This window comes from Lathamus discolor, chromosome 2 (assembly GCF_037157495.1).
Source record: "Lathamus discolor isolate bLatDis1 chromosome 2, bLatDis1.hap1, whole genome shotgun sequence".
Classification (NCBI taxonomy): Eukaryota; Metazoa; Chordata; class Aves; order Psittaciformes; family Psittacidae; genus Lathamus; species Lathamus discolor.
Genome location: NC_088885.1, coordinates 139,979,605 through 140,005,813, shown reverse-complemented (window position 1 = coordinate 140,005,813; position 26,209 = coordinate 139,979,605). Strand labels below are relative to the sequence as shown.

General features: G+C 35.7%; 1 protein-coding gene across 29 annotated transcripts in view; it reads right to left on the bottom strand.

Moving 5' to 3' along the window:
• Positions 1–26,209, bottom strand: part of RIMS2 (regulating synaptic membrane exocytosis 2) — a 452,506-nt gene that overhangs the window by 270,681 nt on the left and 155,616 nt on the right. The window contains exons 4-5 of one of the 29 annotated variants that reach the window (XM_065668775.1): positions 25,649–25,673; positions 5,279–5,295 (exon numbers count right to left, since the gene is read on the bottom strand). The exons of the other annotated variants lie outside the window; for them this stretch is intronic. Of the exons in view, the coding sequence (XP_065524847.1) occupies positions 5,279–5,295; positions 25,649–25,673 (42 nt within the window). The remainder of the gene's footprint in view (positions 1–5,278; positions 5,296–25,648; positions 25,674–26,209) is intronic. 29 annotated transcript variants of the gene reach the window in all.

Here is a 26,209-nt window from a genome sequence, read left to right as displayed (position 1 = left end):
GAATTTTAAAATGAAGCAACAAAAATAAACCTAGTTTTGTAATGTAAACAAGGTCTTAGATGTATTCTGCATTCTATTGCAATGAAGCTAGTCTTAATTACTCTAGTCTACTTAAAAAAGAAAATAAGATGACAGCATTTTATATTCCACAGGAGAAATGAATGCTCACTTTGTAATTCCATGTATATATAAACATCCCAACTAACTCAGGCTTTACAGTTCCTGTCACCAATATAAGTTGCCTTCCCAAAATGCTAGTTTTCAACAGGAGTCTCCAAATTCAAGATACAAATGATGATATTCTAACTAAAGTTCAGAGCTACATTTTAGACAATTCTGGACCTAGCATCTTCTTCCATCAACAACAGCATTTCTAAAAAGGTATGACAATAAAAGCAAGGCCCATCAAGACAAACTAGACTCAATTAGCAAATAGCTGAGAAACACTGAAAAGGAATTTTCCAAGTCATACAGGTTCTCAGCATCTTTGATAACAAAAGTCTATTATAAAAATTATAGAGTACTCTCAATAATTCAGTGTTAAATAGAATGGGAGCAATCAATTAAGAAAACACAGTCAAAGGAACAGAGGGAAAGCAATTAAGGAAAATGATGAGTTAAAACTTTTTGTGAAGACACTCAAGAAAGCTTTTAGAGATAAGTGATGCCTTCATCACTCTCGGTGTTGTTCTTGTCAGATTGTTGGGATAGGTAGTATTTTTTAAGCTAACCTCTACTTTCATTGTTGAGCTAATCAATGAGAAAGGTTAAATGTATGCTCACTGAAGCACTTTTCAAGCATGACAGCAAGTGATATCAGGCTGGGGAGCCAGGCTAACTTCACAAGAGACTACAAAAAGCATTCAAGATGCTTGAGTTGATGGAGCAGAAAGCGAAGATCGAGTTTTCATAATTTTAGAGCAGAAAAACAATCAAATTGGATAGTTGGGCAAATTTGGCCTTTCCTATTGGCAAAGATTATTTCATGGCATATAGCAATTTTGAATGCATATCCAGGTGAACTAACACAAAACAGTTACAAAATTAATAGATTCATATATAATAATGATAAAAAGATAAGCACGATCCCATAGTTTGTTGCGTTTACTTCACAGGATGTTTTTTCCGGAAGTTAGATTAATGCTGGATATAACTGAAACTCTGCTGAGAAAGAAAAAAAAAAATCAAATTAATTTATTAAGTTTGGCCTTACTGTGACACCAAGCTCATTTATCCTCATCATTAGGGTGATACTTCCCAAAGAAATGGGTTAGATTATTCGTTTTATATGGATGATATTATATCCTATTAATAGCATAACCTGAAGGACTTTTATATTTCCACTATCTGGTCATTTCCGTAAAGCTGTAGATCCTCTAGCAAGGTGAGAAGTACCAGTAATATTCAGTTGGAATTATGAGTTTGATTTATAAATACATAGATATTTGGATGAGGGAAACACAGGGGGAAAAGAAGTGGATAATTACAACCATGTTAAAAAATTCTAGCCACATATATAAACAGTTACAATACAGATAAAATCTTGAGTGAACTACCATCATCAATATATCACAGAAAAAAAAAGGGTTTCTAATAGATAGTTTTGTGAAAAGTGGACGGAAATATATTACTGTGCTAAAGGTTATAGACATTTCTTCTTCGGCCCTTTTTCACCTGCTTAGACTAGTTTAGAAATACTTCAATAATACATTAGAGACTAACTCTGAATGGAAAATTCTGGTGCAGTTACTGATCAATAGAGTAAAGGCTAAAAACTGACATTAACGATAGACAGGCATTTCCCAGCTGGCGTTTGCTCAATATTAACAAAATACTGGACATATGAAGAAAAATTGCAGTTTAGAAAAAAACATGAGAAAAAAAAGGTATTAGATCAGTTTAACTGAAAGTAGAAACTTTACCTCAAGACTTGACTTCAAAGGATGTATTTTATATCCATGTTATAAAAAGGACATTCCATGTTACAAAAATACAATACTAAAGCATAGATTTCTTTTCAAAAACAGAGGAACTTCATGACCTATTTTGTCCTTCTCAATCATTTAAACCAACAAGAAGCATTTTATCATTGCTTTATGCGCTACGACTGCTTTATGTTGCTGATTGTTTATTCTGCACTGCAACTGCTCTTGTGCCATGTGACAACTCTGTTCCACTACACAGTTTAACCGCATCCAAGAAAGTTAGACTGCACCAGACTTAGGTGCAGCAGGATAGTTCCTTTAAGTGCAGCATCCCCAGAGCCTACAGACACAAGTGCCCACCCAGTTTCACTTATGCTGGTTTGACTGTAGCTGCCCTATACTGTGCATACTTTTGCCATAGCTCTTCCTTAAAGCACCGGCTTGAGGGAATGTTAAGTGGAAATTCTTCATGTTACTGGAAAAAATAGGAGAAAAGAAGTAAAATTTCTGAAGTCATTAGAAATAACATGTATTTCTGCAAACTGAACATGGAAAGCATGTTCATAGCCAAGAGATGCAACATTACGACAGACATTCTTTGTTAAGAATCATCAAAGAGTCAGGCTTACCGGCAAAGACTTGTCTAGCAGAATACTTACTTAAGGACTTTGCAAAGCTGGCAAAGTCTGGCAATTATATAATTCAGCATGATTTAACTTAGTATGAAATTCTGTCTTCTCTCTTTCTCAACAAGTTGCCTTAAAAGAACACTTACTGAATCAAAAGTCATTATCAATCAGGTCAGCCTAACAGTGGTAGGACTATGTTGTCTCTCTTCCTGCAAACTACTTTCTTAGTTCAAAAGTTCTGGATTTAAAAAAAGAGTCTCACACAGGAACCTAGACTTGACATTTCAGTTCCAGATTATCAGGGATAATGGATCTATTCATCACCTATAATGAAGTGATTAAAGATTGTAACAAAAACAGTGAAATGATTGGCATTTAATGCAAATTATGTATAATCAGAGGAGCTAGCACAGGAGCCTATAAATACTATAAATAAACAATGTAAGAAGCTGGACTAGGAACTTGTTCAGGACTACTCTGCTATTATCTTAAAAATACAGGGGAGCTGCAAGCAAACACAAAGATATGCATATTATTGAAGTGGACTAAAATGCTTTCATTAATTACTTTATTTGGAACGTGTATGTCTTGCAATTGGTATTGAGCACTAGCTGACATGTTGGGCAAGAAGCTCATGAAGGACTGAAGAACATGATCTATTCTAAATATAGGGAAGTTGTACACAAAAAGATAATCAAATTTTGCTTAATAACAAGTTGACAAAAAGATACAGCTGTAAATGAGCATTACAACCTTATAAAAACTGCCAGAAGAAATAAAAATTAAAAAAATAAAAATAAAAAAGCAGTGCTAGGAATGACAGACAGAAATACCCAGGATATTTCTAATCTGAATTTCTGGCATTACTTTACATTCTCCATAACAGCAATGCTTGTGGGAAACAAGAATGGAGTGTTATACGTTGCTCCTGTACACTGTCTAGGAGCTGAGACCTGCTGCATATTAGTATGGGCTAGGTACCTGTGCACGAACAAATTGTGATACTCTGGTTTATTTAGTTGCCTAGACACATGTCCAGAAATACTCCCATTCTTATGATGTTTCTTATCATTTCCACTCCAAAACTTTCAAATATCACAGTGTTAGTTTATTCAGAAACTTTGTCTTCTGGCTTCCTATGACTGGGAATGATTTTTCTTCTAGAATGGAAATCACCACAAAGCATCTTACAGTCTGGAACAGGACAGCATTTCTTGCCTTCAGTATTTGATATGTCCTAGTCTATGAACTCAAAGGAGAGGCTTAGCTGAGAAACGTATGTCCTAATCTAATGCCTTAGACTAGGCCAGGTTGGATGAAGCCTTGTGTGGGATGGTTTAGTGTGAGGTGTCCCTGTCCATGGCAGGGGGGTTGGAACTAGATGATCTTGAGGTCCTTTCCAACCCTAACTATTCTATAATTCTATGATTCTATGATTCTATGACAATAATTTATTCTTCACCTAAAAAAAACACCACTCTTTCATTAGAGAATCTGTTCGCATCAGGCCTTAAAATAAAATATATTTTTAAAGCATTTATCTTTAGAGCCTTTTCCTGAGAGATCGTACTATCTTTTCAGGTCATTTCTTACAACAACCCATTCTGAAAGTAAGCACAAAAAAACAGACTTTGGATTGAACTTTATCTCTTCATATGAACCAGAGTTAGGGAGACTTTTCTCGAGTAATGATCAAGTATCAGCATAAGAGAGAAAACTGGAACACACTGATATCAGAAGTGGATACAAAACAAACAGCAAGATTAGAAAAGGCAATTTAAATTTGAAGGCTCCCAGAATTCTTTGTTTGAGGTGACACACACTTTTTTCACAGTAAGTAGTACACTAACAAGCAGTGGTACAATTACTCTGCAATTATTAATAATTACATTTACAGTGAAATGATTTAACATGCGACTTTCACCATTCTTATGCAATATTGTGTGCATGAGAATGCACATTATTGCAGAGTGGAAGAATACCTAGCCTCGAACCCAAGTTCAGGGAGAAATCACAAGTACGAGAATACTTCAGCAGCAGCTTGGCATACAAAGCCTCTAGTGTTGCCATATGAGGAAGTTTCAGTACTGATTGTCCATGTTCTCTTGTATGGAAGCCACAACGCATATAACAGCAATGTACATTTACTCTGCTTAGAAATAACATTTAAGTCTTTTGAATTTGTTACTTTAGTAGCAAATGGATAAAAAAGAAATAGGTCCATGGCAGAGGTAAAACATTTATTTGGAATTCAGACGGATAATGCAAAGGAGAGGGACATATGAATCAAACTTCCTGCAAATTTCAGAAAAGAAGTTATGCAATGGATAAGCTACTACACATCCAGAATGTGACCACCTTCAGATTACTCCTTTATGCCTTCAGCATAAGAAGGAATGGAGAGACAGAATAAAGAGAGAAGCACAGATCTGCAAAACTTGAAATAAAAGGCTGGGGGGAAAGAGAAGCAAGAGAGCATGTGGAGCACAACTTGCATCTACTGTAAATGAGGTTCCCTTCATTACATTAGGAGACCTATTTAGTGGTTGTGATTCCACCAAGTTTACTCCAGCTAAGAGCCTGAGACTGTCAAAAGTGCCCAATATGTGAGTCCAGATTTCATGTCTTTTCCCAAAACCATTGCTTTCAGACAGATTATCTTCGCCAGAAAAAACTCTTCCTTCTTATATCTCAGTAGAAATGCTGCTGTTGGGGATTTAAAACCTATTTATAACTTTTCCCTAACACCCAGACAAATAGCAGTCTGAACTTCAAAAATCTATGTGAAAAAATGTTCAATATAAATGTTTCTTAATATAATAAGCCCTGGCAATATGATTATTTTTTTCAGAGTAAATCATAATATGGCAAAACACTAAAAAGTCTGAATATTCTTTTGGAATATTCAGTTTAGAAAATTAAACAAAAAGTGAAGGGTTGAAATAAAAATTGTTCTTATATTCCAGCTACCGTTTTAACAAAACGTTAATTTTATTTTCTTTTTTTTTTTTTAGATTTTATTACAAAGAGTAAAAACTAGTCTAGCATCATTAGAAATTTTCTGTAGTATGACTACAGAACATGTATTGCCTCATCTCTGAAGAATTTGCTACCCATTCCTTGAAAGGGAACATTCCTGTCAGACATTCTATAGCAGTGGTTAACAACACAAAAGTTATCCCGTCAGGATAACTATCAGGACCAGTAAGTTGCAAAGCCTGTTGTAAATGAAAATCATGAAATTAAGTCCACATTCTCAGTCACACCCAGAGAATTCAAAAGATTTCAACAAGATTTAAAGCTGGGTTGTTTGCTTTTTTTTTTTTTCCAAAAGGAGAACTCACAACAGGAAATAATTATTCCATGTATTTCTGATTTTTTTTCAGTTGAAACTGTCTTTACTAAAACTTTTCATTTATTCTTTGCTGTTGCTATAATAAAAAAACAAAAAAAAATTATTGGGGAAAATGCAAAATGATGTATTTATAACAAAGCTTAATCTGGCATTTATTAACTTTGACCACCTCCTACCAAGATCACTATTAAAAACAATACGGCATCTGCTAAAGAAACCCAGACCCCTTCTTCCGGGGGGGGGGGAACAAACCAAAAAACCAAAAAAACAAAACCCAAACCAAAAAAAAAAAAAACCAAACCCCAAACAAAAAACACCAAACCAAAACAAACGAAAAAAAGAAAGGCCATAAACAAGAGTTATCTCACTGATAAATCTCACACTAAGCTATATTTTCTGATGAAAACCAGTATGTGAGAAAAAAAAGTCTATATATGGATAACTTCAGCCTTTATTTTATGTAGCTAAAAGTAAGTATTGGTGGGGAGCCTGATTTTTAGGATGAAGATGTCCAAACAGAAATAACTTAAGTTGTAATTTCAGGCATGGCCAAAAGATACTGCCAATTTTTAAAATACATCCAGAGACCTGCCAGTGAGATGAAAGTTGACTGCGACAATGGGCGTAAGTTTCAAACTATTTAACCAGGAGAGTGTTGACAATGCCACTAGACAGTTTCACTGTAAGCCACTCTATATGGATCAAGACCTATACCTTTATATAACTCAAAATAATAATATTTTGCCACATTATATTCAATAAAATAGACACTTGTTATGTTTTCAGTAATGGATGTAAAAGCAAGCATAGCAAGAAATATTTTTAGAATTAAAATATATTTTCCTAAATCCCTGATTACATTAATTTTGAAATAGAAAACAATTTACAAGTACTTGCAAAATACTTCTGAAACAAAAGGTAAGCTTAAACATGCACTAAAAACAGTACAACTGTTTTTCTTCTCAGGATCTAATGGGGACATTGTGCAGGGCATAACATGAGTGCTGGGTCAAAAACCCAAGAGGGAGAGAAGAAAAGATGCTTCCTTACCTCCTTTGGAATATTGCACCTACATCTGTCACATTTCCAAAGACATTTATATGGAAATTTCTCAACTATCGAAATTCAGCATGTCCCTGAAGTACGATCCTCACGCTTATAAAGCCTTGGAGATTTGTACTTTTATTTTCTCCCTTGAAAATTATACTTCAGTGAATTCATTAATTTGAAGTTTCTACACATCAGGGTTTTTTAAATCCATAGCATTCCTTACTTCTAAGCCAATGAGTTTGCACAAACTTTTATTATCAGCTTAGAATAGAAAATACACCAAAATGCAAATATAGTTTTCTAATACTTAGAAACAAAATTATTTTTACAAAGAGGAAATTATTATAATTATTAAAATTTCCAGACTATTTAATTCATTTTACCAATCTTTCCACAAAATAAATAAGACAATGAAAAAATTATATATAGTAGCCAGGTTAATGTCAAAGTGGGTTTATACTCTACTAATGCATATATTCTTTGAAAACTTAAAGGGGGTTTCTTGTAGCAAAATGGACAGTTTTTAAAAATAACCACAGCATTTAGTTGATATTCTATTAAGCTCCATACTTTTTATGCCATTATCGGAACTAGAGAGTACATGCTAGGGCTGCATTGTACTTTCCAGTTGAAAGAACAGCAAAAGGAGACAACTGCACATTTATTCTGATATTCACTACAAAAACCCTTCAACCCCTGCAGAATGAAAAAACCATATATGTTCACTCTGAGGGACACAATAAGAATGTGAATACTAGATCCTTTTAGCAAATAATGACTCAGGCATCTATAGTCTTTGTTCATTTTCTCTTATGGCTCAAATGAAATGCTACAAAATACTGGGTCACTGAATATACAAAATGTAACTGCACACTTAGTATCACAAAGACATGCTCCTTTACAGACTCTTTTAATAATAGGACACGGCTAACCAGTTCAAAATATGCAATGCAGTCTACTGACTAAACCACTAAAGCAATATGCCTCAGCCTGTATCTCTGACTGTGCTTAAGAAACGTAATTATCTGGCCAAGAAACAACAGAAGAATCTAATCAGAGATGGATTTCTCAGACAATTCAGTGCCCTGTACAAACAGACAGGTTTCCAGCAGACTTAGAACAAGCCAGTGAAATTAAAATCATCAGGAGAAAATATACAGTGATACATAAGCAGTCTGCTTTTTATTTATTTTTCCCAGGTGCAGACACCAAAACAGAAGAAATAGCTACAGTAATTAAGGTACTGGATCAGTTATACTGGAGCATTATATTCTAAGAATATTTAGGATGACCACACATTTTAAAACCTCCAAAGGAGACAAGATCTTTTGAAAACTATTATCTTTACACTTCTATGAACCATCAGATATTATGCAATAGTTCTGGATGTCTCATAATGTGCTTAGTTCTTCCACCCATGTCTGTAATAAAGAAATATTGAATTCATCTACTTATTGTTTAGCCACTGCACATCAGAGAGATACATAAAAACCCACAGAAAGAGGCAGACAGACTTTTTGGTAGTTTATTTTTAAGAGCACAGGGTAACAAAAAAGATTCTAGTTGTTTTTTTTTTTTTTTACAGCAAGCTTTTGAAGTCATCACTTTTGCACTTAATGCCTTTTATTCTCTCACATAGGGAGACCTACTCAGTTTGCCTGTTTGTAGGAATAATTATGAGAGGGAAAAAAGATAAAAGGAGAGAATAATTACTTACCTTACAGTAACTGAAGCTCCTTGGGATGTATTGTTTTGATGCACAGACACCTCAGGCACTCAACATGTAATCTTAAGGCCATCAATATTTGTTGGGGCTGTACCTGACTGCTCCCACCCTACTCCCTACAAGGCATGAAAAGGGCAGTGTGAGGACCTGCAGCTCCCTTGCCACTGCAGAATCTGGATGGGAGATTCCTCAGTGGTGAGGACAGAAGTACCATGCCTCCATATGCACAGGATGCTTCAAGGAATCACAGGCATTGACATCCGTTTTCTTTTTCAAATGACTGGTAATCAGCAACCCATTTTTGCTGACTCACTAACAGTAACCTGATATGCAGAACCTGAATGCTCCAAGCCCATCTAAAAATTACTCATACAATTCTGCCAAAATGAGCAGCGTATCTATAAGCCTTTACAAAGAAATAGTAACCCATAAATGTTCATATTAACCCCCAGAGAGCAGCTTTTTAAGAAAAGCTAAAATCCAGTCCTGAAAGTGAGGACTCAAGTTCCAGCATCTTCATCTTCATTCAAAATAATTCACTGAAATATTAAAAAAAAAAACCCAACCAACCAAACAAACAACCAACCCCCCTTGCCCTCAAAATATCAAAGCACCCAACAATTCCCAGTATTTTATTCTGGGCAGAATGCCTTCCAAGAAAACAAAAAATAAATAAAGAAGAAAGAGAGAAAATACTAACTCTGCTTCTGTAAGCTGGTTTAAAATTAATTACAAGGAAGCATCATAGACATCTTTAAACTAAGGGTTTAATAAATGTGATGAAAAAGTTAGTCATAACTAAAACCTTTTTTGCTTTTCAAATTCACAATGAAATTACACTTGACCATTAAAGTGATGATGCCAAAGGGACATTATATTTCAGTCCTGCTGACAAAGAAATACTTTCTATACCATTTTGCTCATTGTGCCATATATTGCATTAATCCAGTCATCCCTAACTGTTTTATATTTTATATTTTACTGAGAAATGACATCGGAAAATTTAAATCCTGAATTCAAAATACGTTAAGAATGCATACACAGGGATTCCATTTTTTGTTTAATATATTCATGAGTTATCTATATAATTGTATTTTAGTAAAATACATTTACCTACCTAAAAGTGAATAAATACTATGCCTAACACTATCAAGACTACATACAGATAAAATTCATATCATGATGAAGTTCATATCAAGATAAAATTCATGACTACATACATTTTGCTCTATTCTGTAGCAATAAAATCTGATCTGTAATGTGATGTGTGTATTCACTCGTATGGGTTTGAAATTCATGTGAAACTCAGTGTAACTAGAAAAAAATCAGAACTAGAAAACTAAACACATGTACCAGAAACCACATCATTCTGTCCTTTAAAATAAAAATCAAATATAGCGTATTTTGCTCTAGAATTAACACACTTGATTCCATATGACATGTTACATTATGATACTGCTTTTAAGGATGCAAAGAAAACAGATTGCAGTTAACTATCTCTGTGCAATATGGGACAAGAACTTAAATTTTCAGCATATACCTTAACAGGTGCACACTTACGAGTGCTTCCAGATCATTAGATTTTGTCTATATACTTACATGGGGATATTCAAGAGCTCTTTTATGTTTGCTCAGAGGATCTGCTCTCCCCAGGCTCCCTCTACAGTCAATGGAGAGAGGCAGACAACTCTAACAGGCAATTCAGAGCAGAAAACTAACTTTAGGTTCCCTGAATCATCCTGTAGAGAACCTCTTTCTCTTCACCAACTATGAAGGGAGCCAAGGGAGATGAGCCTCAAGGTAAAGTTAGCATTCATGAATCTGTTGCACGATATCTCATCATGTGAAATGTGAAAAAAACATGTGATACTCAACATTACATGTTAAGATGTTCAAACTAGCAATCGTCACTGTCATCATTAAGACTTAAATGTAAATCCAGAGAAAAGGTAGCCTAAAGACGTTACAATAGAATAGTTGTCCTTTTTTACATTCTTATTTAAAAAAAAAAAAAAAAAAATTTTAAATTTTATATTTTATTTAAAACAAATGGAAACCTCAGACCCAAGAGACTGGGTGTTCTCACCCAGTTTGAGAAAACTGTAGCTTAAGCACTCTAAAGCAAACTGCCTCAGCCACCAGTCAACCCTTAGAGTCACTTAAAAGAAATAGCATTTGTAGAGTCTAAGAAATTTTAGATGTTTGTCATGGAAAGAGATTAATTGTTCCATAGAACTGCTTACTTCTCTCCACTTACTGTAAAGGAAGACTAGACAACGAAGATGTAGACTTTTACACTGTAGATTTTTAAAACCAAATGAGACTAATGCAAAATGAAGAATACCAAAAGCACTATCAAAGCAAACAAAAAAACAACACCACAAAGGCAAACCAATCATGTAGAGAAGCAGGAAATATAGGAATAGGAAAACCCTGCTCTAAACTGTGAAAAAAGTAACAGAAAAACAAGTAATCTCACCTGATTTGCTTCTATAACATCATAAATTGGAAAGCCCAAATACAATGAAACAATATTAAAATAATCTCTTTAATAAAACCCCTCTACATCTTGGTCTCCTTTTCATGGTGTTTTCGACTAAGTAAGAGGTATTGCCCACGCTGCTTTTTTACTACCAGTATTTCACAGAATGATAGAATGGTTTAGGTCAGAAGGGACGTTTAAAGATCACCTAGCGTAACCCTGCTGCCATGGGCAAGGATACTTTACACTGGATCAGGTTGCTCAAAGCCACATCCAACGTGGCCTTGAACACTTCCAATAATGGGGAATCCACAGCTTCTTGGGGCAACATGTTCCAGTGCCTCACCACCCCCACGGTAAAGCTCTTCCTTATATCTAATCTAAATCTCCACTCTTTCAGGTTAAAACCATTACCCATTCTTTAACGGTGCTCTGCAAAAACAGAATAATCACTCCCCACCATACACAATGAGGAAAATGTGGCATGCTAAACAGTCTCACAGATTTTCTTATTTTGACAAAGTTCTCCTAAAACACTGAGGCAGTTGTTCCGGTAGCTGGAAGACTTGGCAGAGCACCAAAACAGGATACAGAATTATTTAAAAAAAAAAAAAAAGTTAATCATGAAACTTTTCAAAATCAGTGTATTTAATTTTCCAAATTATAGTCTCAGTATTGGATGTGTAATAACTCTGGAAAGCTGGCATTTCAAAACATAAAAAGTCCTCAAGCTAACAAATGTATGTCAGTATGCTAGTCTGAGCATACTGATGACATAAAAATGCTATGTGGCTCATCTTTAACATTTCTCTTAAATCCTTCAAGATTAACTGGCATCTTAGAAAACCATAAAATCTCTTTTTTACAACAAGAACTAAAGTTCTTTGTACACTATAAAAGCTGGAATTAACATGTACGTTGCTTCCCCAAACACAAAGAAACCCCCCCCTACACTGGCATCTATTCCATATTTTGAAAGAAAGACTTAAAGTATCTGACATCTATATTTCTTTCCTCCATCTCATTTCTCTTGCTGCCTAACTCACATGCTGTCTATCACTGTTACATATCTGATAAAAAGTATGAGACCATCTGGCACGAATGTTCGTTTTTCTCTCTCTGAATAACTGACAGCCAGGATGACAACATTGCCCTCCAAATGTCCAATATGAACTTGCAGACAAGAGGATTGACTCGGACCTTGCCAGGTTTAAAGCAGGATCTGAAAGCAAGGCCTTTTTCCTTGCTAATGCCACAGCTGGTTTTGGCTTGTTTTCCAAAACAGTTTCAAAGAATATTTTCAAAAGAGCTCAGAGAGCTTTGAATTTATTTTAATAAGTGGCTTCATAGAATAATTTGTATATCAGGAAACACTAATCAGGATCTAATAAAAAGTTGTTATATAACCATTATATAAATATAAAGGTAAATTGAGTAAATATTTTTACACTTAAAATATATCTTTTTAGTCCATATTAACAAGGCTTCATGACTTTTGAGCAGGCAAATACACTGTTACATCTTTTTATCAAACATTCATAAAGTTTTACTGGAAAAAATGGCCCTAAGCCTAAAGATATTTGGTAAACTGAAAGGAAACTGGTAATTGTTTAAGTGCTCCTGGAGGGTTCTGATTTCTGAGTTGATATTTAATAAAATTATTTTGCATTATTCACTGATTTTTTTCAGTTTCCAACCTTGAATTACAAATATCCCAAGGCTCTGCCTACAATTATAAGAATTATGATATTTAATTTAGTCAAAATTAGTATTCTGTATATGCTACAGAGCTTTAAATGATGTCATAGTGAATCATAAGTCATAGAATGGTTTGGGTTCAAAGGAACCTTAAAGCCCATCTAGTTCCAACCCCCCTGACACAGGCAGGGACACTTTCCACTAGACCAGGTTTATCAAAGCCCCATCCAAACCGGCCTTGAACACTTCCAGGGGTGGGGCAGCCACAGCTTCTTTGGGAAACCTGTTCTAGTGTCTCACCAACCCCACATTAAAGTATTTCTCCATAATATCTAATTTAAATCTACTCCCTTTCACTTTAATACCATTACCCCCCATTATGACTACATCCCCTAATAAAAAGTCCTTCCCCATCTTTCCTGTACGCCCTCCCCTAACTGCTGGAAGACTGCTGTATGGTCTTCCCAGAGCCTTCTCTTACTTAGACTAAATAACCTCAACTCTCTCAGCCTGTCTTGATAGGGAAGGTGCTCCAGCCCTGTGATCATCTTTCTTGTCTTCCTCTGCACCTGCTCTAACAGGTCCATATATTTATTGTATTGAGGACTACAGAGCTGAATGCAGTACTCAAGGTCGGGGGGGGTTGTGTCTCGTGACAGCAGAGCAGAGGTGCAGAATCACCTCTCTCAACCACACTTTTTTTGATGCAGCTCAGGATACAATTGTTCTTCTGTTCTGTGAGTGCACGTAACCTTAAATGCTGAGAAAAACATGTATTTCTAAGATATACCAGTGCCTCATGAAACAATCTGTAATATTGTGGCAATATATTGATACCACTTCACACAGAATTAAATGAAGCCCGCTGCATGAAAGTTTTATGGGAAAGTCTAGATTTTTGCTAAACAGAAGACACTTTTGCTTCCTGTTTTAAACTGATCTGCCAAAGCAAAATAAAGGAATAAACCTTAAAAGTCAATGATTTTAGGTAATGTGAGATTTGCCTGCCAATATCTGTTTTTAAATAGTATGCTGAAGTACTATATTATTATCCCAAATACAATAGCCACTCGCAACAGAACACTTCCAGCCAATTTACAAAAGCTCTATTTAAACGCTATCAAGCATAACAATTTTCTTAACTGATAGTGAAATATAAACTAATTATTTTTCAGAGACATTCAAGCACCACTCATTACCTGATGATTTGAGTGGGTATCTTTTGCAGTCAGTCTTGAAAACCCCATTCCTTAACAGTCTGTTCCAGAAATTGAATGCCTTCATTGTGAAATCTTACTGAGTACAAGCATTAATGTGAGCTGACAGCCCGACTGGCTCATGTTCACAAGGTCAAAATGCAGGCCTGTGTTAAATACACATGGTTAAACACTGCAGGAGAGAAGAAGGGGTTCTTGTGTGAGTTAATTCCCTTTCAATAGAATGTGTATTGCTTTATTATGAGATCTCAACTTCTGCACTTCCTGACTAAGAGGTTCTCAGCTGGTGAGTCAAGAAATGCATGTCCCCTAAGCAGGCAAAGCTTAAGTAGACACTTGGAAGTCACATGGTCATTAAGGAACCATTTTTGTATTACCAATTATATTTTTTATTAACTGAGATTATATCCAATAACAGTCTCAGCTGTATCAAAGATTAGATGTTGCCCCTTATCTGATCTGCTACATCTCCTCCTTAATAAGGATCTTCAGTCATTTTTTTTCTCTTTAGTCAGGTTATTTAGTAAGAGGAGATATCTTGAAAACTTCTGAGGAAAACAAATGCAAATCATTTACACATTTCCTATGTGTGATGCTGCTCAGAAGAAAGTCCTATTTTGTTGTCACTTAATGTGCACCAAGCCAAATCACTTTGATGAAAGGTTTTCAACTTTTAAACTTTCACTTACCTATCAACCTTCAATTAGAATGCTCCCCTTCTTCCCTAATTTCCACACACTTTCATGGTAGGAAACTATGGTACTATAGTCCCAAAATTACTTACCTGAAAAATTATATCTGCATTCTTACATAGGCCTTAGAATCCAAATATAAGTATTTGCTTGGCTTTTGAAAGAGAAAAATGGGAAGTTATGTAAGCAGCTACTTTTTAGACCCACCAGGTATAAGGATTAGAAAGGCAAATACTCAGAAACCAGGCAAACAGCTTAAGTAATATTTCCATTCCTCATCCTCCATGAAAGCTTATGCCAACATCATTTGCCTGTAGACTTTCACAGTAAACAAACAGTATTATGCTTCAAACACAATCCTCATTTTTGTGGGAATGTAAAGCCAAAATGAAAACTAAAACTCCATAATAGTCTATTTTTAATGCTAAAATCAGAAAAACATATTTTTTAATTTTGTAATAAAAAGCTATGGAAGATGGAATGATATATACTTACAGCCAGGGGAAAAAAAAACAACAACAACAAAAACCTAACCCAATCCAAACCAAACAAATGTCAAAATTCAATAAAACTGTTGCAAAGTAAAGGCTCTTAACAGGACATAAAAAAAGGAATAGGAATATTTTAAGATCAAAACATTCTTTAAAGACAAATAAAGGCTAAACTTTTAGTAACAGTTGCAGCATCTACACTGGTCCAGAAGTCATTTACTGGGAACAGGTACATGATCCAAAGTTGAATTTCAAATATGTTACATGAATATTCCTGTAATAAAATTCCAATTTCTTCAGAGATGAAAACATGTTTTAATAAAGTTCAGTCCAGTTTAAATACAGTATATCCAGCTTAGCTGTTCAAATAACCCAGTCAATCCAAAATAGGAAAAACTTCTAGTTACAGTACAATGGCATCTGAAATAGTTTGTATTCTGATCATTCTCAGCGTTCTCAACTGTGCTTTCACAGCTGACTGCAACCTTAGTCAGCTATTCATCTCAAAATAACATCAGCTTCAACTGAAATTTTAGCATCTACATTTTGTACTTTCAAGTTACTAAGAGTGTTAATTCACTGTAAAGCTATTTACAGGGGGAAGAAAAACACAAAAAAAAGACAAACAGTAAAAGCTTGATTAAAAATTCCTTTTCCTCCTGTTAAGGAAAAACCCGTACTTTTTTGGTAATGGAATTATTATACGGTGCACTATATCATACTTTGCTACATTCTACATTATATTATATGAATACTGTCGTTTAACATACTTGTGCCTCAGATAAAAAGCCTATTCAACCATTCAGCAATTCAAAAAGAATGCGAGCAAAGTGAAATGTCTTCACAAATTATGCTTAATGTCTTTTATCCTTCTTACTGGGTCTTGTCAAGAAAAAAAAACCATACCACAACCAAAAAATGTAAGAGACAAAAGACAACGTTTTTATGTGTAGGAATATCCACATACACGAATACCTTACCAAGCAGAAAAATGATGACCTGTTTAATTTACAGTGTGATCTCATTTAAAAATTCACTTCCTAGAGATCATTCTTCATCAAGCAGTGACCACTTCACCACATTTGCTTAAGAGGTAAAAGTATCAGGAGTCTGTCATTAGTCAAAGAAAAAAAAAAAAAGACAAGTAGCAGGAGAAGGTAAGAGATACCTAAAGCACAAGGGATTTTCTCCTAAATGAAACTTCAAACAAAAGCTCAAGCTGCCTATGGGAGCTAATTACGTGGCCTTCAAAAACAGTTGGTGTAGGTGTTTAAAGGCATAAATGCAAAAATAGAAGTCTGAACAACTAGTAAAAATTCTATTTGTAATTGGGTGTATCTCTAAACCAAACTTTTTCTGGTTTAAGCTTAAACAAACAAACAAAAAAGTCTATGTATACTTCAAAGAAGCAGAGCTAACAAATTGTCCTTACACAACCAAAAAAATCAAAATTTAGGGCATAGATTTTTAGTAACTTCTGCAAGATGTATGAGGAAGAACAGTGTAAACCAATTCTCTTTCTTTCATAGTGTAGTTTCACTGTAAGAAATAGAAGTCCAGTAATGCAGAAGTGAACTAACACATTAGCTCCAATCTATTAACAGATGCTCTCTTTACCATAATCAAATACTAATACCAAATAATAAAACACAAAGCTGTGGCCCAGAAGACCCCCTAATGGGAGCACGGATAGCACAGGGTCCCCAGTATCTATCTATGCTTTCAGTTTGACTCAAATGCATTCAGTATCTAAAACGCCATAAGAAGTCATCCAACATGCCTGCCTGACTTGAAGGAGCTACAAATGATTACTCGCAAGACATCTGCCCAAAGGGATGGTAAAATGTAATGGTAAAAAGGTGGGAATGTGTGAGCCAGGATATGAGACAGTAAGAATGGCCAAAAAAATCCTTCAGTTGTCAAAGACAACATGCGTTCTAAGCAAGCTAATCGATAACTCGCATATTCAAAATTCAGCATGCACTTCATTATCTTTCTGCACAGAAATAGTAACTTGCATATTTAAAGCCATACTTCATCATATTCATTTCATCATGTTGGCATCTTTCTACCACTCACCGTTTTTAACAACAACTGTCATTCAGCATCATCAAAGTATTTAATTACTGGAATCTTTAGATACTTCAATAAAAATGTAGCATACGATCAGATTACACAAATCCATGTGTTACTCATCTTCCATCCTGAAAATTACCATTTATCCTAATCTACTGTATTATGTCATTCCATCTCTCTTCAATACAATGCAATTTGAAGAGAGTACTCTTCTGTAGAGCACAGTAAACTATGTATCCTCTTTATCCTCTTATGCAATTTTGTCAAATAGAGTAGTTTGCTAAGCAATATTCCTTCTTCCTATTTTCAAAATAACAATTGGTTTTAGGGCCCCATACAGATTTATAGATCACTTCCTTTAAAATTTTTATTTCACTATAAATTGAAGCTGTATGGAGATGGGATTCGGCAGGTTTACACACCATAGCTTTGAAGATTCATACTACACATCCTACCTATCTCACCCCCCTACATATTTTTATTAACTTTTAAAGCTGTTCAAACCCAAGATACATCAAATTAATTCCAGCAAATTAAGTTGGGATTCTTTTTGGATATATGAAATCACCAAACCAGTGAATAAAGCTGGAGAAAGGTAATTGACAGAATTAACAACAGGGTCTGAGCCATGTCCTACTGAAGTCAGTGGGAGACTTTCTAGTGATCTCAGTAGAAGCTTAATTAGGATATTAAAATAGGCAAAAGTGTTTGAATACATACAGTACTAAGCACAATCAGCCTCAAAGAAGCATTTATACTACTAGGGACTAAGTATCTAGTGACCACATTTGAAGGAAGAAGGAAGCACTTAAAGGAAAACTGTCCTTCTCTTTCTCTCTCCTTCCATCATATTACACATTAAAAAGACTCTGGGTTTATACAGTCCTTAGAGTCAGTGGTTGTAGGGTGGGGGGAAGATTACCAGACAGACACAGCACTCAAGAAAAAGGGGCTTTAAGGCAACAGAAAAGGCCTGCATTCAAGATACAAGCAGTATCAGTGAAAGATTGCTCTTTCAGCAAAATGTGTATTAGATAATGCATTAGATAGATTAGAATACGCATTCTGTAACTTATGACGAACTAACCCATCATGTGAATTTGGAAAGTTTGGATGGGTATTAATGGCTGTGGAACTGCAAAAACACATGCCTGAGTTCCAAGCTTCCTGTTTCTCTTCCATGGGCCCAAAAGTTGTGTGCTGATAATATTAAGTATATTTATAGATGACTTCTAAACAGACTCGAATACTGGTATGACAGTTTTCACAGCTGTTCAGGATAAAATGAAAACTGCTAAAAAATGAAGTAGTTTTTACAGTAATGATTGCAAAATAAGTGGACAGATAATATTTAATGTTAAAAAACATAAAAGGGAAGAAAAAATCTAACCTGACTTGTAGAAGACCATAAACTAGCTTTTATCTACCCCAAAACCAAAGGCACTGTGGACAGTTTTGTGAAATATCAGCTTAGTGGTCAATAATGCTCAAAGGAATAGAAATAATCCTTTGAAACACTGAAAAGAAACAGGGAAGGCTGATGAAAAAATAGTTCAGTTCATAAAGTCAGGTATGAAAATATAAACAGAAAAAAACTACTCACTGTATCTCACAAAACTGCCTGTACCTGATAAAATTGTCAGAGTATACAAATTTAATACAAATTAAAAGGAAACACTTTTCTTCTACAAATGACTCAATTCACATGTTGCAGTAGCAGAAAAACACTAACTGGATTAAGTCAGTCGTTTAAAAATGGGAGGACAGTGCCACTAGAGCCATTAGAAGTCCCTGAACTTCTATTTCTTGGCAGCTAAGATCTTCTACATTTTCACTGCCATTCATATTCCTCCCTAAACCTCTGTTGCTCATCACTGTCAGAGATAGGACACTGAGGTACTCAACTCTCTGACCTGTATGGCCTTGCTTACATGATGAAAAAGTGAATAGGGAGGGAAAAGAAAATACAAAGGGGCTGCTTCAACAGGCACAAGGAACCAGACTTTTACATTACTGTTACACATCATTACACTAGGTGCAGAGTTATAAGTGGCAACTATATAGCCAAAACACTTGTTCTGTTTTCTCTAAATAATATGTTTGTTTTCCAATGGGAAATACAGTAAATCTTTTTGCCGCTAAAGTAGCATATGGTGTGTTCTGTGTACTTGACCATGCTTTACCCTCCATGAACTGATGGAGTAATCACTTCTTATGAACATTCATGCAAGATGAATATTACTTACATTATATATACATGAAGAAAAAAAAAAGAAAAAAAGAATCTCATCTTTCTCATTTAAAATAAAATTCCTTTTTTTTTTTTTTTTAATAAGACAAGTTTCTAGTCCTTTCACTTACAGAGAAGAAATAGAAAACTCAAATTCTAACGATTCTGAAATGGAAACATACATCAGTACATTTTTGGTTTGTCTTCCTCCTAAAAGTTGGCCGTGCAACTGTTGTTTTATAAAATTATATAGTGTATAGCAGAAGTTAAGCACAGAAATGTGCTGCCCAGAACCATTCACATTCATCTGAGAGTTTCCAGACATACAGAGCCAAACACAGTAACAGAAACGGGAAAAATTAATATTAAAAAAAAAAAAAATCTTGTTCAAAAGCAAAAATTTCTGCTGCAAAATAGGCAGCCCCTGACTTAACACATTAGAGGTGAGGGAGGTGTTTCTAAATCAAATCCAGGACAAACACAGTGGCTAATCACAGCATGACTGTACCACAAAGCAAAGGTGTGACACAGCAAAAAAGGCAATCATGATTCTAGGACTAATCAAAAACTTACTGTCAGCAACAGAACAAAGTATTGGCATCACTGTAGGTGACACTGTAAGACTTTTTTTTAGACTACCTGGTACACTTCTGGTCACTTACCTTGAAGCAAATCACATAGAAAACCTACTGCAATGACTAGGAAAATTGAGACTTTTACTGAAAAGTAATACTAAGATAGTTTGGCTTATCTAGCTATGCAAAATTAAAGCCAAGAAGGAATATTGACCTTATATATGTAATTAGAGATAAACATGGAGAGAAAATAACAACTTAAACTAAAAGATAATGATGTAATAAGATGAGATAAATACAAATGAGTCATGAATAAAGTAAGACTGAAAACTGCAGTTACCTAATCATCTGTGAAGTACTTCTCTGGAACTGTGTTCCAAAAGGTAGCAGAGGCATGAAACCTACATTGTTTTACACTGGAAACAGCAATTTTAAACAAGTTGTCATCTGACCATGACACAGAAATATAAGCTTGAGATATGAGCATGCAGAAGTCTGATTAACTATTACACAAGGAAATGTTGAAAACAAGATTTGGATCCTGCTTGTTCCACCATCTTATTAAATAAGACCTGCGCTTTGTGACTTTCAGTGCCCACACAAACATTCTTGTTTTTCCAGAAGCATGATCTGATATTAGGTTTCCTAGACTTCAGTTTTCCTGATATGTGAGAATTTGGCTCTATCTAACACATTTTTGAGAGGAGAACAAGCATGCTTTAGATGGCATAAAAAGAAAAAAATCTCAGCTGTCTTATTGTTGCATCTTCCTTACTTTTTCATGAAGAAACTAACTGATGCAATTAAGGTCAAGAATGAATTTTAGCTATGTCAGATTCTCAGAGACTTATTTTTTGCTTTCTCTGGAGTATAAAGTATGGTCATTTGGCTTTCTTACCTGTAGGTGTTACTCCTTTTACAAAAAGATAAGATACTGGTAAAGCTCTTGGTTAATCCTTCCCTTTCCCTGAAATCTCACCCTGTCTCGTTTTCTTGAGTGTAAAAAAAAAAAAAAAGAACAAAAAAAAAAAAAACCTAAAACCAAACCAAACAAACAAAATCCCACAGTGCTCTGTAGTAAACAGCATTTTGTAAACCTCTCAGAAGTATTTACTCACATCCTTAAATGCAATGTAAGGGCCTGGATTCAATTCTAGTACCTTTTATCTATGATCTCCTTTGAGAACCTCTATACATTTCTGAAAGTAAGACATTAATTAGCAGCACAGCACATCCAAGAAAAGCCACAGGATTCTCATCTTGAACAGGCTGTAACATAGCTTTCCCTGAAATCAGAAATTAAGTCAGAGTAAGTATATTTAGTAAATGGATGAATTCAGCTACAAAGAACTGTTCTATAGACTGCAACATTCAATGTGCCTCAAATAAATATGACCATAACCCTGCTTGGCTGAGCTCTCCATATATTAAGAATTCACATGTTCTAGTAAGTTTTATTACATGATGTTGATAATTTGGAAAACATTTAAATGGTTTGCACTTTTCCCCATAGGGTACAAACATTGTATTTTAGTTTTAAAAAGTCTTTGTTCTCTCTCTATCAGAAAAGGATTCATTTTCACATTAAGGCCATTGAAAGGTTGGTGGGTTGTTGCTTTGTTGGGGTTTTGTTTGTTTGTTTTCCTGAGTAGGCAGCAGCCTAAAGGAAATGGACAGAAAGAAAAATAAGCTGTTTGACTTGAAAGTGTGCAAATACGGGGGAAGAAAGTAAGAAAGTGACCAAAGGGACACTTCAGCTATATGTCCTGCAGTGAGCAAGTGGCAAACCTCTAGGAACCTTGCAAAATATCTGACAGATACTATTATGGCTATAAGGCGGCAGCTTTGAGCAATTGCACAAAGGAACAAAGCTTTGAAGATTCAAATGCTGCTTGCAACTGTATTTTAATCCATCGAGTTTAATTTTGAAGAAGGGGCTGGTTTTCTCACTAGTTAAAAAGCATAGGCAAGATCTTTTAAAAGTCTCTAAACTGTCAGACATTATCCAAAATGTCAAGAAAACTGCCCAAGAATATAACCACGTCTTACTAGCTCGAATGGAGCAAAACTACAGGTCGTACTAGTTTTAATGGCTAATCAGACCAAACAGCAAGACAAACAAATGTGTCAATAGAGAGAATTATAAAAGACTCCAATGGATAGATATGGTCTTTGATGATGCTTTTGGTAGAAACAAAAAATCTGCAAGAAATAAATACATTGCTGGACGCCATCCTGCCTTCTAAAGCCAACATACAAGGCACAATTATTGCCTTTTGGGCTCCCACTACTGGTAACATCACTTAACAGAATTAATGATGCTGCCACGCAACGCCTTTGCAGGTTATGGATAATTTCAGAACACTGAGAACTAATTACTATTGTTGAAGACATTACTGATGACATTTTGGAAGTGAACTTTTGTCTAGGTGTGGATTCAGAACATAAATGTACCATATCTAAAAAGGCTAATTTCTTCATACAACTCATGTCACTAAATGGGGGTCAGATAATACACTTTACTAAATTAGTTCCCTTTAGTTCCTTCACTTACCTTTTGTTCACTGAAGGACTTCAAGTGAAATTATCTCAAATGTTTTTAAATCAATGTTTTAACATATAAAACCAAAAGACAGACTGCAAGCTTGCTATAATTTCCCAGCCACCCATGAGCATTACCTAGTGTGCACATAATCTGTGTTATGTGACAGAGGATATATCAGGTGTACCACTTCCAGATTATGGTTGTTGAGCATCAGACTAGCTACCAAGCATCTAGTCACACTAATAAGTAAATGACAAATTCATTAGAATTTATCTATAGGGTAACAAACGAAAAGCTTTTTCATAATGGGGAGACATTAATATAAGCATATATGCCACATGTAATTAAACTCCTAGGCTATCAATGCCAAAACATCTCTAGCATTTTTTAGAAGACAGAGGATATCTAATGTCATGGTTTAAACCCAACCACAAACCTCGTTCACTCACTCCCCCCCCCTTCTTGCCCTCCCCCTGCTCCTGGAGGGACAGAGAGGAGAATTGAAAAGAATGCAACTCCCATGGGTTGAGATAAGAACAGTTTAGTAACTAAGGTATAACACAAACCAGTACTGCTACCACCAATAATAATAATGCTAAAGGAAATAACAAGGGAAGAGAATACAACACCTCAGCACCATCCGACAGATAACTCGCCCCACTCCCCCCAGCCGAGTACCGACTAATACCTCGTCCAACCCTGCAGTCAACTAGCCCTTCCTGGTAACTCTCCGTTACCTCCTGGGCATGACGTGCTGTGGTATGGAATACCTCTTTGGTCAGTCTGGGTCAGGTGTCCTGTCTCTGCTTCCTCCCGGCCTCCCCTCGTCCCCAGCAGAGCATGAGACTCACAAAGTCCTTGGCCAGAATAAATATTACTTAACAACAATTAAAAACAATCAGTGTTATGAGCTCTCTGCCCAGGCTGGAAGTCAAAACACGGAGCTTGCAGCAGTTACTAAGAAGGAGCAAAACGGCTCCTGGTAAACCCAGGACATCTAACAAGACTGATTTCATCAACACAAGACAATCTATACAGGCATCATCTTCAGAGGATGAGGAACTAAAACTCAGTAATATCCTAGGTACAAATGATCACAATTATTTTCTATTTCTTATATGATTCATAGTCAAGTCCAAGTGTCTGATATACAAACAATGGATTTGAAAGTAAGCTGTGCTCCAGTGCTGAAATCAATTCCAAATCAGGATTCAAATCAAGTGAGAGAGAAGAAATATGAAATAAAAAGTGACAATTCTGATTGAGTATTCTTCAGAACATTTTAGCAGCTATCCTTTACTTCAGCAGTAAGTGAAATCAGTTACACATATATAACAAGTGGAAAAGAGAGGAAGCTGAGAATAATTAACATAAAACTAGAAGTTAACAGAAATCTAGTAACAGAACCAAAAATATATAAGGAAACCCCCTTGTCAGATAAGATGAGAACAAAAAATGCATCAAGTATTTATGCAAGCATATTAAAAACACAGGAATTCTAACAATTATATGAGTTTGTTATGAAACTGAAAATTTTCAGTTGACAGAAATGCTCAGTAAATACTGCTTTCCTGTGGATTGGAAGGCAGCCAGATGATATATTGATCTTAGGTTGTGATGATCATAAATATTTCCCATTCCATCAGTAACTAAGGAAATATCTAATTTTAGTAATGACTGGTTTACATTTTTAAATGACAAAAGAGTGTCTAAGTTTGTACCCACTAGCTTCAAAAGGGCTACACAGAAAGCAAATTGATGTGTTAACAGTGATTTTCAAGATCCTGAAGCACTGTTGGTGTGTCAATAGTTATTTACACATTGATCTTTACATATCTCCCAAGTAAGCATGAACTTGTCAGGATGACACTGACTGAATGACTAAAGTAACAGGATAACTTCAAAAATCATGATGGAGCACAGCTAAATATAAAACTCAACAGTTAGGAAAAAACAGGTATGCCATATCATTAGGATGGAAGACCCCACACTGAGAAGTGGTCACTTCAACTTTAAAGAACCTGAGAAAAAGGGTGAATATAATCTTTGAATGTATAGGTAAGGAACTGAGGAAATGGAATGCATTACAGAAGCTGCACTACCTCCATTACTGCTATAAACTTATATTGCAACTGCCTCTGAAGATCATGTACAGGTCTAATGACTGAATTCCAGGAAGTACAGAAAGGTGTGGTTCAACCACTGGGAACATGTCTCTTAACAAAGACTTGATTGATACAGTCTGTACACTTATCAAATGGGAAATAAATTTCCCAATAAATACCTTCTTCATTTAGGAAAAAGAGTAACAAGGTCTACAAAGCTAAGTGCAAGGTCCTGCACCTGGGTCGGGGCAAACCCCAGTACCAATACAGGCTGGAGAATGAAGGGATTGAGAATAACCCTGAGGAGAAGGATTTGGGAGTACTGATGGATGAAAGATTAGATATGAGCTGGCAATGTGCACTTGCAGACCAGAAGGCCAGTCGCATCTTGGGCTGCATCCGAAGAAGCATGGCCAGCAGACTGAGGGAGGTGATTTTGCCTCTCTACTCTGTTCTCGTGAGACCCTACCTGGAATATTGTACCCAGCTCTGGATTCCTCAGCACAGGACAGGCATGGATCTGTTGGAGAAGGTCCAGAGGAGGCCACAAAAATAATCAGAGTGATGGAGCACCTCTCCCATGAGGAAAGACTGAGAGAGTTGGGGTTGTTCACCCTGAAGAAGAGAAGGCTCTGGAGAGACCTTATGTCAGCCTTTCAGATCTTAAAAGGGGTCTATAAGAAACATCAGGAGAGACTTCTGAGCACGGCCTATTGCATATGAGGAAGGGTGATGGGTTTAAACTAAAAGGAGATTCAGGCTGGGCACGAGGAAGAAATTTTTTACAGTGAGGGTGGTAAAATACTGGCACAGGCTGCCCAGAGAGGTGGTGGATGCATCATCCCTGGAGACATTCAAGGCCAGGCTGGATGTGGTTCTGGGCAAGCTGATACAGCTGGAGATGTCCCTGCTCATTGCAGGGGAGTTGGACTAGATGACTTTTGAAGGTCCCTTCCAATCCAAACTTTCCTGATTCTATGATTCTATGATATAATACATGGAAATGGAAACTAAATGGTGAGGTGTGCTCCTTTAACAACACTCTTAGAATCTGAATGATTTTGAAAGATTTCAGTGGATTGCAATGAAAAGTGTTGATGAAATATGAATATTTTCTTAACAATATAGATTATATACGCCACTAATCCATTTTTTCTTGGCATTCATGAGATTAATTGATAAGCATAGATAAATTGATGAGAATCATCACATATATCTTGATGAGGGCCACAGAAAAGTACTGCCTGTGTCTGGAGCGGTGAATCAGCATTACCCACATCTGGGCAAGCTTCTTAAAATGCACAGAAATCATACCCACCCTCCACTCATTTGGACATTGGCTAAAATTGAACATAAGGCATGCAACGCATACAACACAAAACATGCAGTATTACCTATTTAAGTAATGAAATA